This window comes from Eubalaena glacialis, chromosome 3 (genome assembly GCF_028564815.1).
Source record: "Eubalaena glacialis isolate mEubGla1 chromosome 3, mEubGla1.1.hap2.+ XY, whole genome shotgun sequence".
In the NCBI taxonomy this organism is placed as follows: Eukaryota; Metazoa; Chordata; class Mammalia; order Artiodactyla; family Balaenidae; genus Eubalaena; species Eubalaena glacialis.
Window position 1 is genome coordinate 90,502,575 of NC_083718.1, and position 13,349 is coordinate 90,515,923.

The 13,349-nt window shown below is 35.8% G+C and overlaps 1 protein-coding gene across 1 annotated transcript in view; it reads left to right on the forward strand.

Annotated features, from left to right (window-relative positions):
* SPAG17 (sperm associated antigen 17) overlaps positions 1-13,349 on the forward strand; it is a 225,414-nt gene that overhangs the window by 142,268 nt on the left and 69,797 nt on the right. The window contains exons 27-30 of the mRNA XM_061186106.1: positions 2,024-2,202; positions 2,775-2,934; positions 7,551-7,768; positions 11,657-11,801. Coding sequence (XP_061042089.1) covers positions 2,024-2,202; positions 2,775-2,934; positions 7,551-7,768; positions 11,657-11,801 — 702 coding nt within the window. The remainder of the gene's footprint in view (positions 1-2,023; positions 2,203-2,774; positions 2,935-7,550; positions 7,769-11,656; positions 11,802-13,349) is intronic.

Sequence of the window (13,349 nt, forward strand, 5' to 3'; positions counted from 1 at the left end):
CTACTGACCCTGAGCTCTAGAGCCTGTGCTCCGCAACAAGAGAAGCCACCGCAATGAGAAGCCCGCGCACGGCAACAGAGTAGCCCCTGCTCGCTGCAACCAGAGAAAGCCCGTGCACAGCAACAAAGACACAACGCAGCCAAAAATAAATAAATAAATTTATTTTTTAAAATGCTGTTGGATCCTTTAAAAAATAATAATAATAATAACTCTGTAACAAATAATCTTTTTAAAACCCTCCATATATTGTGATTATCCTAATTCAAGTCTGAATATAATTACAATATCAAAGTAGCACTATCTTCATAGGGTCCGCCTTGGGCAAGGGAGGGAAGGCCACAGGGTGTAAGAAGAAAGAGCCTAGATTTGAGTTCTTGCCAGGGTGAGCTTGGACAAGTCATAACCCTTCCCCACCTGAATTTCTTCATTTATAAAATAATGTCATCTACTAAACAGAGTTGCTATAAATATTAAATGAGAAAATACTTTCTAATTTGGAAAATATTATTCCAATGTTAGGTTTTTGCTTTTGTTTTTTGGTCATGGTAGCAGTGGTTGTTTTTACAGCATAAGAAAATAGTTAAGCACAGAGACTTGGTTCAAATCTCAGCTCTGCTCTTACCAGCTGTGTGACCTTGGAGAAGTTAGCCTCCATTTATTCATCGGAAAACTCTGGAAAATGAAAGTGTCTACCTTTAAGGGTTGTTGAGGTGGGCTGAGTAAAATACATACACAAAGCATTTAACATATAGAAATATCTCAACAAATGTTTATTATTTTATTATTACTTTTGTGACTTGAAGGGTACCATGAAGGGTGCTTATTCCAAAATATTTTCCCACCAGCCTGATATAGTCCTTGAAATACCATCATTTCATGTTAATAAACCACTTTTTTCCCTCCTGAACCAATGCCATTTTATTTTAAATTTTAATACAGAAAAATATAATACATAATATAACAAGTACTGATGTGCTGGCCAGACAAAATAAAGATTTCTTTTTGTCATACTTTAATCAAAATATACTTTTAAAATTACAGACACAGCTGTAACCCCAAATTTCCCTCTACAGTCTATTCCTTCTCTTTCTCCTATAGTGAACACTAACAAGACTTAGATTTTTGTGCAAATAGGTTTATACAAATGTGCTATGTGTATGCCTTCATAATAACAAGTAATGTTAAGTTGTAGATAATGCAAAATTTACATAAATTATATTTTATTGTAAATATTTTTCTGCAAATAGCCTTTTTATTCAATCTCTAAGTTGGATATTCAAGGTGATACACATTTATCAAATGTACTTCTTTTAAAATCTAGATAACATCAAATGAATAGACTGTGATTTTTTAATAGACTCCATCACTGACAGACATTGGATTTTATGTTTTTAAACCACTTTTTAAATGGAGAAGAGGAAATTATTCAGTTAGCGAAATCTGAGTAGCTGCTGTGTACCAGAAATTCTCAATAATAATACTTTCTTTTGGAGGAATTTATTAGGTGTTTTTTCCTTGATTGCCAGCTAAGAGTAGAACTCTGAGAAAAATCTGGACTTGGTTAGAGATGAGAGGGTCGTGTTAACTTTGAAAGATGATAAATGATTTAAGAAGGGCAAGCCTGACTGAGGGACTTCCCCTGGGGCTCCCGGGAACTGGGGGACCCCAGGGGAACATTGTGCATCCAGGGTGAGAGAAAAATACCAATGGGGAGAAAAGGCAACATCTAAGACAGAATAACTCTCTCCCTTCCTAATTTTGCCCTGAAATGTTCTGGACATCATTAGAAACACTGGCTTATACATGGAGAAAGTATGTATTAAGTACTTGTAAATGACCTTATTTACCACATGCGACTATAAGAAAGGCAGCAAAGAACCAGTACTCTGGGCCATCTGTCATGACATGAAAACTGCCCTAGTAACCAGATGTAGACAAAAGAATGAAAACAATTAAGCAGGAAGATAAGATCCCAGCCATACAGAGTGGCACAGTTCTCAGTAAGCTCTTTTTTCTTTTTAAGATCAATATGTTATAGACGAGGAACCCACTTGGGACATCATGGTCCGACAGAGCTACCCCCAGAAGGTGAAGCACTATGAATTCTGTAAAACAGTGATGCCACCTCTGGAGCAGGAGGCATCAAGAGTTATCACCAGTCAAGGCACTGTTGTCAAATACCTGTTGGATGGATCCACACAGGTAAAAGAATATGTTAGATAAATTACTCTTTCCTGCTGCAAAGTAAAATGCAAACAAGCTAAAGGTGAGGAACAGTACTATGACAGGGAAGAGAAACAACTCATTTGAAAATGACAAAGAATAATATAGTTGGAAGAAAAAACACTGCCTTAGATGCTATACATACTATACATACTAGATAGATATTGATAGAAACTAAACGTTTAAATACGTGATAAAGTTTTAAATGTAGTCATTAGAAAAATTGAAATAGGGTAAATAATTTCCCAATTACATAGGGGAAGGTTGAAGAATGGGAAAATGTAAAACAAGTCAATCTGATAAAAGATAGGAAATGAAACAAAATAGAAAGTAAATGGAAAACAAAGTAATATTATTGTGCTGGTTATTAATCTGTTGTCTCTGAGCTCCAAATCTACCCTTCTATAACATGCTTTATGCTGCTGAGTCTGGATGTTGGCAAATAGCATTTCTTTGAGTTATTTTTAACCTATTTCAGTTTGACACACAGTATTGTTAACCAGTCTCTTCCTCGTTTCTGAGAATGCTGAAATTTTTTGCTTTTTCTTCAGATTCTCTTCGCAGATGGTACTGTGAGCAGTAGTCCCGATTCAGGGCCTGTTGGTCTTCCTGCTGACACGCCAGCAAGCCCTCACAGCGGGGACTTGATGGACACGGTTTCTCAGCAAAAATCAGAAACAGCACCATCAGAGACTGTCATCACAAAGAAAGGTAATAACCGAAGCCTCTCAATTTATAATGGATTTAATAAATCCAAGGGCTTAATAAATGCTCAATATTATTATTATTACACTTATCTTTTCATTGAATACATGCAAATTTCAGTGGGAATCACAGCATTACACATTGTTTCATGAATTGCTTTTATCTCTATGTAATAAATAGCAAACATTTTCCTACGTCATCATGTACTCTGACACGACATTAGCTCTAATGCCTACACTACTCTTTTAGGGTTAGGTGAGTGATCAGTGACATCAAGTCTCTGTGTAGGCTTCTCTGTCCTACTCTTTTCCCCGAAATCGCAAGAGGGCCACATCAGCTCCAGGCACGAGGGCCTCATGTCATAACTTCCAAAGCAGAAAGGAAAGAGGGTGAACACAAGAGCTTTCAAGTGTCTCTCTTTATCAGGGAGGAAAATAGCCCCAGATTACACCAGTTTCCCCCACCCCAAGTGGGTCTCCTCTTATATGTCATTGACTAGACCTGGTTGGGGACCTAGGCTGGGAAAACAGCATCTGAAACTTTTGGCTTTTTTCTCAGGAGATGAGTACTACTAGTAAGGAAAAAGGAAGGTGGAGAAGAGTTGTGTAAGCAATCAACCATGTCTGCCATAATCTAAATTACAGACTTGCTCCCCTCCAAGACACTTGCAATTTATACCCCTACCTCCAGCACAGTATGAAAATGTCTGCTTCCTCATACCCTTGCCAATGCCGGGTATTGTCATTCTTTTCATGTTACTCAGTCTGATAGACAATTAATGCACCTTATTATTATATTAATTTGCATTTCATTGATTACTGATGAGATTAAACATTTAAAGATGTTTGTTGCTTTTTTTTTTCTTTTTGTTAATTTTCTATTCACATCTTTCCTTGGTTTACTGTGGGATGTTCATCATTTTCATTTTAAGAGATCTTTATGTATAGGAAACGTGTGCTTGTGTACCAGGCACAATTCTAGATACTTCAAAATATTAAATCAGTGAATACTCACAACAACTCTGTGAGGTGTGTATCTTAATAATCTCAATTTACAGATGAGAAAATTGAGACACAAAGAGGTTAACTAACTTCCTTGAAGTCTCTCAGCTAGTAAGTGGTAAAGCTCGGATTTGAGTCTGGGCAACTAACCCCTAAATTACACTGTCTCTCAGGCATTACAAATTTTTCTCAATTTCTCATATGCCTTTAATGATCTGTGAGACTAAGATTTAGTCTTTTTCTCTCAGATTCACACATCTCACCACGGTACCCAGTAACATTGTATAGAGGCAAAGTGAATTCTTTTTTTGATAACTCAAAATTTAGTGAAATGATATACTAGGTCATATGGTAGTTCTATTTTTAGTTTTTTGAGAAACCTCCATAACATTTTCCACAGTAACTGCACCAATTTACATTCCCACCAACAGTGTACAAGTGTTCCTTTTTCTCCACATCCTCTCCAACATTTGTTATTTGTGTTCTGTTTGATGATAGCCATTCTGAGAGGTGTGAGGTAGTACATCACTGTGGTTGATTTGCATTTCTCTGATGATTAGGAATGTTGAGCATCTTTTCATATGTGATATCATATGATATTTGTTTTTGACTTACTTCACTTAGTATGATAATCTCTAGGTCCATCCATGTTGCTGCAAATGGCATTATTTCATTCTTTTTTATGGCTAAGTAATATTCCATGGTATACATGTATGACATCTTCACACTGGTCAGAATGGCCATCATCAAAAAGTCTACAAACAATGCATGCTGGAGAAGGTGTGGAGAAAAGGGAACCCTCCTACATTGTCAGTGGGAATGTAAATTGGTAAAACCACTATGGAGAACAGTATGGAGGTTCCTTAAAAAAGTAAAAATAGAACTATCATATGAAGTAGCAATCCCACTCCTGGGCATATATCTGGAGAAAATCATAATTCAAAAAGATACATGTACCCAATGTTCATTGCAGCACTGTTTACAATAGCCAGGACATGGAAGCAACCTAAATGTCCATTGACAGAGGAATGGATATGGTCAAGTTTTTTAAAAAATTCTGTCTGTGTTTGAAAAGTTGAAAACTGCATATATCCTGCAGCTATTGAGTACAGAGTTCTCTTTTTTAATTTAATTTAATTTAATTATTTATATATATATATATTTATACAGCAGGTTACAGAGTTCTCTTTATATCTGTTAGATCAAATTTGTTAGTTGTGTTGTCCAATTTATATCCAGGTTCAGCAAATTTCTCTGTAAAGGGCAAGATAGTAAATATTTTAGACACTGGGAGCCATATGGTCTCCATCACAACTACTAACTCTGCTATTGTAGTGTAAAAGTAGCCTTAGAAAATACATAATCAAATGAGCATGCTGTGTTGTGTTCCAATAAAACTTTTATATGGTCACTAAAATTTGACTTTAATATAATTTTCATACATAACAAAATATTATTCTTTTGATTTTTTAATTATGTAGAAATGTACAAAGAATTATTACTTCACAGACTGTACAAAAACAGACAGTAGGCCATATTTGCCTCACATTCAAACTTTGACATTTCTTATTCTATATCCTTATGGACTTTTTAATGTACAATGTCAACTTATTCAGCAGAAGTATGTTTAAATTTCCTGAAAGGGTAGAATAGCCTCTTCTCTCCTTATAGTTTAATCCATATTTCTTTTTTCTGAAATAATTTTGTCTTTTTTATAGTTCTCAGATTTGCCTTTATATATTTTGAGGATATGAGTTTAGATACTTACAAATTTAGAATTGTTTTATCTTCATGGGGAATCTAACTTTTTATCAGCACACAATGACTTTTTATTCTAGGATTCGTTTTTACTCTAATGTTGATTTTGCTTATATTATTATAGCTACATCAGCTATTGTTTAATACTTTTCCAGTATAACTTTTTCCACACTTTATTTTACTTTCTATGGTTTGTGTTTAAAAGTGTGTCTTGTGAGCAGCATATAGGTGTATGTTTTAAAAATTAGACATTTTTGTGTTTTAACTGGAAGTTTTAAGCTATTTATTGCATAACAGATATTTTCTGAAAATGTCTTTATGTTGTCCTCATTCTTGAAAAATAATTTCACTGGGTGTAGAATTCTAGATTGACAGGTATTTTCTCTCAGTATGTGGACAATAATTCTTCATATTTTTCTTGCTTCCACTGTTGCTGTTGAAAAGTTGGCTGTAAGTCTAATTGTTGTTAGACAATCTAACTGCCTTTAAAATATTTTCTTTTTTATTATAATATCAATATGATTTAACTAGGTATGGATTTCTTTTTATTTATCCAAGTGAGAATACATTGGGCTTCTTGAATCTGTAAATTAGTATCTTTCATTCCTTGTGGAACTTTCTCAATATTATCTTTTCAAATATTGTTTATGATCCATTTCTTTCTCTTCTTCTTCTAGAATTCCAATTAAATGTGTATTAGAGAGCTTTTACCTCTCTTTCATTACTTCTATCACATTGGCTCTCTAAGCTTCATTCTAAATAATTTCTACAGGTCTATCTTTCAGTTCTCTTTTAATGCTCTGGAAATACAAATAGGTCCAAATTAAACCTTAGGGCAATGGAAAGGCTTAGCTAAATATATCTGTCTTCTTTGGTTCCCACAATTAGTTGAGTCTGCATCTTACACCAAGATCCATGCCCCAATGCACATTTCATGGTCTGAATCTAAAGGATCTTCCTGGAGGCAACAATCTTTTACTATATTTTTTGCAATTTTTTTCTTAGTCTGAGTTTACTTCATCATCGAGGCTTGGCAACACTGGCAAATTTTGCCTACAGATTACTCGTTATTATTCATACAAATGGAGTAAATCTACCTTGATAGAGGGATTGAGATAATATTTACAGGGTTCCATGAGGGTTTCTTCAGTTCTATCTTCCTGTTCTAATTGAATGGGGGTGGGGAGGGGTTGACAGGGGGATGTGTATCAGATGATTATCCATGTAGTAATTAAACTGTACAAATCCTCTCCATATGAGAGGCCAAGGATATGCTTGATTGGTAATGTTCTCCAGATCCAGAGCTGAAGAAAGACGTTTCCTGTTACTGAAAAAAATGACAAAATCAGAGGAATGAAGAGTTAAAATTATACTCTATTATACTAGAATATAATAAGTCAAAAAAAGGAATCAGAAAATTTCAGAGATACCCAAGAGAAAATGGAGGCTTTGAAAACCAGGGTACAGGACCCCAAATCTGGAATCTAGGGAGATGTAAGGAAGACCTAAAAGTGTACAGAAATTGACAAGAATGGGTATTGTGCCATGGAGAGTGAGCTGTGTATGCACGTGTATGTTTGTGGGAGGTGATGGGAATCCAGCCAAGGTTCAAGTGCCAAGATTAAGATATTTATAACCTGAAATTTTTGCTTCTTGAGAAATAATATAATTGATGAATACCACTTAGAATTTCTATGTGTCTGAGGTAACCTACACTGTATTAAAACTTAATGAAGAATTCTATATAAGTGATATTATAGTTATATTGTTGCATTTGATTTTTTAAAATTTTTTTTAAATTTTTAAAATTTTTGTTGGAGTATAATTGATTTGTTGTATTTGATTTTACTTGAACTTCCACAGGAAAAAGTCAGAAAAATCAGTCATCAATGGCACATAAAAATGAAAGCCATGAACCTCCCCCAGAAACAATTCAAACAGTAACTCCTGTGGAAGTTCACTTAGGCACCTGGTTTACAACTACACCTCAAGGAAATCGGATTGGCACCAAAGGATTAGAAAGAATAGCAGACTTGGCCCCATTTTTATCCTTTAAAACCACAGATCCTGTCAATGGAACGGTATGGCAAACTATTATATATTACAAATTTTTCCAAATCGTTAGGGTTCTGAAACAACACATGGAGGAATACCTGTCAAATAATAAATTTTCAATAACTATTTGTTAAGTAGTGGATGTATGGATGAATGGATGGATCCATCTTTCCAAATCTAAAAATATTGTGTGGTTCATTTGACCAGCATAGTGTATCATGAAATACTAATTCTTGAAGTGAGAGACAAATCATGAATTTTCTATTCCACTTTTAAGACATATGATTAATGATATCCTATATTTCTTTATGTTGAATGTATTTGTTTATATGTCTTATCTTCTAGAAGTGAGGGGCTCTGATTTATTCCTACTTTTTGTGTGTACCTGACATGAATTATAGAAATTTGTTCATGATCCTTGACTTCAAATAATTTATGGTATATTTAATGAGATGCCCACATTAAATAACTCAAAAATTCAACACCACCACAAAGCAACTATAAAAAATTTTATTTATAACTTAAGAAAAAGTGACAAATGAGTGGTATAGTAAATAACAGTTTTGTTTATCTGTCAAGTGGATGTGAAATTGAAACCCCTGGGATGCACAATAGCATTTTCTATAGGCTTTCTGTTAGGGGGTTTGCATACATTCTCTCATTCAGGCCTCATACCAGTGTATATTATACAGATGAGGAAGCTGGGCCTCAGCAAGTTAAGTAATGTGACCAGGAAGTGCTGGAGCCAGGTTTAGAACCAGTCGTTGGGACTAAAAACTGGGCTCTTTCCATTCCTCAGCTATTCCTCTAATATCTTATGTGGAGCTTCGCAGCACCCTCTAAATCTAACAAGACAAAGAATTTCCTGCATGCCTTGTTTCTGGTTTCTGGACTTCCAGCACTTGTTTACAACCACATGCTGATAGTCGAAAGCAAAATGTCTGCTTGCTATTGAGATAAATTCCATTATCTAACCAAATGCGTTTTCCTTTCTTCTTCAGCCTACTTCTGAAATAATTTCATAATCTCTTACATTGTTTGCTAGTTCTTTGTTGTGAGACTCAAGATACATATCATCTCAGGATGGTTTTTTATTGGTCACTTCAAATGACTCACTTTAATTCATCCCTGATACAGATTATTTGGCTTAATATGCAAATTTGATTAATATTTCTTAGTTAATGACACTCAATTTCCTTTACTGATACCTAGCACCATTATGGAAGCACAAACCAAGATCCAGGAGCCTGGATTCAAGCATAGACACCCAACAGTGAAATCGCAATCACAACAATAGTAATAATATTTATTGAGCGCTCACTGTGTGCCAGGCCCTGTTCTTGGTGTTTTCCACATCCTAACTTGTTTAATTCTCACAACAAACTATTGTTGTTTCCATTTTACATATGAGACAACTAAGCTACAGACAGGCTAAATAATTTTTCCAAGATCACACAGCAGGTGGTAGATTCAGAATGTGGACCCCCAGGTTGTATTCTAGGTCTCATATGCTTAACCATTATGCAAATAAGGGGCAATGATCATGTGAAACAAAATTGAGAATGGATGTGTGTTTTCATGATATCTGACACGAAGTATCACATTTTAGAGGAGTGGCACTGACCTTGCTGTGAGGCAGTCATGGGTTTGAACCCCAAGTCACACTTCTTACTAGATATATGACTTTGGATGTTTCTAATCTAGGTTTCTTTACTCCTAAAATGGAAATAATAATCATTACCTAAAATAGTTGAAAAGATTAATACCAGATTTAGCACCATCAGGTGTTCAGTAAATATTCTTTCTATTGTGTTCTTGCCACCACTAAAAATAATGATTATCTTACCCTATGGTGATCAGAAAATGTCAATGTTATGTGGTGTTATAAAAGTTGGAATAATTCTAAATAATAATTTGTGAATATCTAAACTAGATAGGGAATTCCCTGGCGGTCCAGTGGTTAGGACTCTGCACTTTCACTGCCAAGGACCCAAGTTCGATCCCTGGTTGAGAAACTAAGATCCCACAAGCTATGCAGCACAGCCAAAATAAATAAACGAGTTAAAGAGCTAGTATTTATCATTGCTAACTTGATGACCAATTAAGTGTGAATTACTTTACCAGCATTATCTCATTTAATCCATATAACATCTCTGAGGAATACTAGTGTTGGCTCCATTTTGCAGATAAGGAAACTAGGGCCCAGAGAAGGTAAGCAACTTGCCTAAATCACCCAGCCAGCTGTGGAACCAGAATTTGAACTCAGACAGCTTAACTGCAGAGTCCATGCTCTCAGTCACTACATTCTACAGCAGTATTTCTCGTTATACACATTCGATAGATAGATAGATAGATAGATAGATAGATAGATATAGAGAGATAGACAGATATACATATCTATATCTACCACTGGCTGAGAGTGCCAAAGATAAGAACTTAAGATAATGATCAGTGTGCACTTCTCTCTTATAGTGATTTCTGCCTACTATAAAAAGATTAAAATGTAATTATGACCTACTCCCAAAAGCCCTAGACACTTGAGTCAAAATATAGCTCGCAAACTCACTCTCATATCCATCTGGACACTTCAGTGCAAATTGTGTCCCTTACAGTTAGGACAGTATAAGTTAGAAAACACTCAATGATTTAAAAATATGCATTATATAATTTTAATACATTGTTGACAGTTGGGGTCTCCAGAAGCAAACACAGGAATGAAGTTTGTGGTACAAGATGTTTATAAGGGACACCATTTGTGAAAGGAATGGGGAGAAAGCAGGATTGGACAGAGGGAGAAGCTGAGCTGTGATGCAGACCCCACAAAGCCTTGGTTAGCTGGCAGGAGCTCAGAAGCCAGTGTCATCTGTCCCAATGTCCCAAGTCTGGGAGCAGGAACCATATCGGTGTACCCCTTCCTCACTCAGTCACTGGACCCAGTTCACCTGGAACAATGTGAGTCAGGCAAAGCATCTCTCTGCAGCTGAGGCAGATGCTGGAAGAGCTGACATCTGGAGGCTGTTTGCCAACTTCACTCCACACAGCTGGGGAGCAAATCCTGTCTTGAAGGAAGATCTGGGCTATGCATCTCCAAGCCTGCCACATCTTCACACACACATACACAGCTGGGGGTTTAGAGCTTCTCTGGTGAACCATTTAGCTACAGGATACAAAGGTCTGAGTGTTCTTTCAGACTGAAGTACTTGCTAAGACTAAATGAATTTTTTCTGTGTTTCTTACTCTAGTCCACATACTTAAAACTTTTCACTACTGAGTTGCCTGCCTTGGGATAAAGACTGTGTCCTTAATAATCTTCCCAGTTTGGTCCCTCACTCCTAACCTTGCTCTCACCACTCTGCCCATTGCTCCCTGCGGTCCTTTGTGTCTAGCACCCCTTTCACCCATGCTGCCCCCCCTGCACCGACACACAAAATCCAAGCTCTGGCATTGCTTCCTCAGGGGAGACCAGACCACATCAGAACCCTCACTACAGACACCAGTGGTCCCTTGCTTATCTTAAACCTGTAGTTTCCAAGGGAGCAGGACCTGGGACCATTTTCCTGGACATACCTGGGTCAGATCAGTCCTGACGTTAACTTTTTACGCACAAATGTGCGACCATGGAAGAAGCACCAGTTTTGAAGTCAGACAGTCTTAGTCCAGCATCAGCTCTGGCACGTGCTGAGTGACCTTCAGCAAGTTTCTTAACTTCTCTAAGCCTGAATTTCCTCATCCATAAAATGGGGATATCGTTGCCTGCCTCCCAGGATTGTTATAAAGATTAGATCAAGTAGATGAGATAAAACTTTTACTTCTAAATAACCAGGATTTTGATGGTAATCAATGGGGTGTAAAAATAAGCACACTTGGGATTAACCACCTGACCAACTAATGGTGTTCTGCCTTTGTATGTTCAGGTTATGACAACTCGAGAAGACAAAGTGATCATCATTGAAAAGCAAGATGGTACTCGGATAGTGGATCATGCTGATGGTACCAGAATCACAACCTTTTATCAAGTTTATGAAGATCAGATTATTTCTCCGGATGATCAAGAGACAGGTAAGTTTTTTTTTTCTTTTTTTAAAATTTTTCTTTTATATTGGAGTATAGTTGATTAACAATGTTGTGTTAGTTTCAGGCGTACAGCAGAGTGATTCAGTTATACATATACATGTATCTCTTCTTTTTCAAATTCTTTTTCAAGTAGATGACAATATTCTATGTCTTTACAATAAGGTAGGTAGAAACCTCACTGATTTTTGAAAATACACATAAGAAAAATAATTTTTTTGAAGAATTCACATCAACGAAAGAATACTCATGCAATCCAAATGAGGCCTTTTATTATGATCTTTATCCTCAGCTGACGTGGAAGTGATAGCAGCTCTAGTTGGCTGATGGATAGTAATAGTGCCTTTTCCATTTTTACCACTAAAAACTTACAGCCTGGATTGGTAGCAACTAAAAGTTAATAATCATGACTCAACTGTCCTGCACATTAGATCTCAGACCTGTTTCCTTTGATCCTTAAGGAATCTAATTTGCATACGTAGGTGACCTCAGGTAGGTCCTCCTTCAACTCTTTCTGACAATTCTCATTATCAGAAAGGTGATATAAGAGAAAAGCCAGTGGCAGCTACTAATGAACCAGAGTCTTTCATATTATCTAAAAGCCTACCACCCTTCCTAAGCTAAATTTAAAAAAGATTTTTAAATAAAAATTATTCCGACTCACTTTTCTTTAATTCCAGAGTTTGTTTAAATGCTTCATTGCCAAATTAAGTGCAACAAATGGGCAAGTGACTGGAAAAAGAGGAACCTTTCCACCCTGCTAGTTAGAGTGAAAATTAAAAGAGCCACTTGGGTGGGCAATTTTTAAATATCTGGTAAATTGAAAATGTGCATATCATATGATACACTAACTCTACTTCTGGGTATATATAGAAAGACACTCTTATACATTTGAACAAGGAAACAGGTATAGGGGTGCTACTTGCAACACCAAGTTTAATATTAAAATATTGGGAAAACAAATGTCCATCAACAGCAGAATAGAAAAATAAAATGTGGTATATGCTTACAAAGGAGTACTATATAGCAATTAAAAGGAATGAAGTACACACATACATGCACCTATTTACATACACACATATATATCAAGATGGCTAAAGGTCTCAAAACATTGTTAAGTTAAAAATTCAGGTGTAGAATGATACATAGAGTAATATATAACTTATGCAAATTTAAAGTACACAAAATACTATATGTTGTTTTTGATACATACATTTATATAAAAGTATAAAAATGGATTGTGAGAAAAAGGAATAAACCCAGAGATAAGGAGAGCGGTAAACTTCAACTTTATCTGTATTTTTTCTCTTATGTACCTATTAAAAATGAAGCAAATATGGCAAAATATTAACAAGTGTTAATTTTGATTAGTGAGCATGAATAGTTAAATTATATTTTGTGCTTTTCTGGATGTTTTCAATTTCTCAAAAAAAAAGAATGGTGAGAACAAAAGAGCACACTAAATTAAGAGATATTCTGGAAGAATGACTGCATTGACATAGAGAGTAGCCCGCACTCCAGCCCCATGGAGTGAGT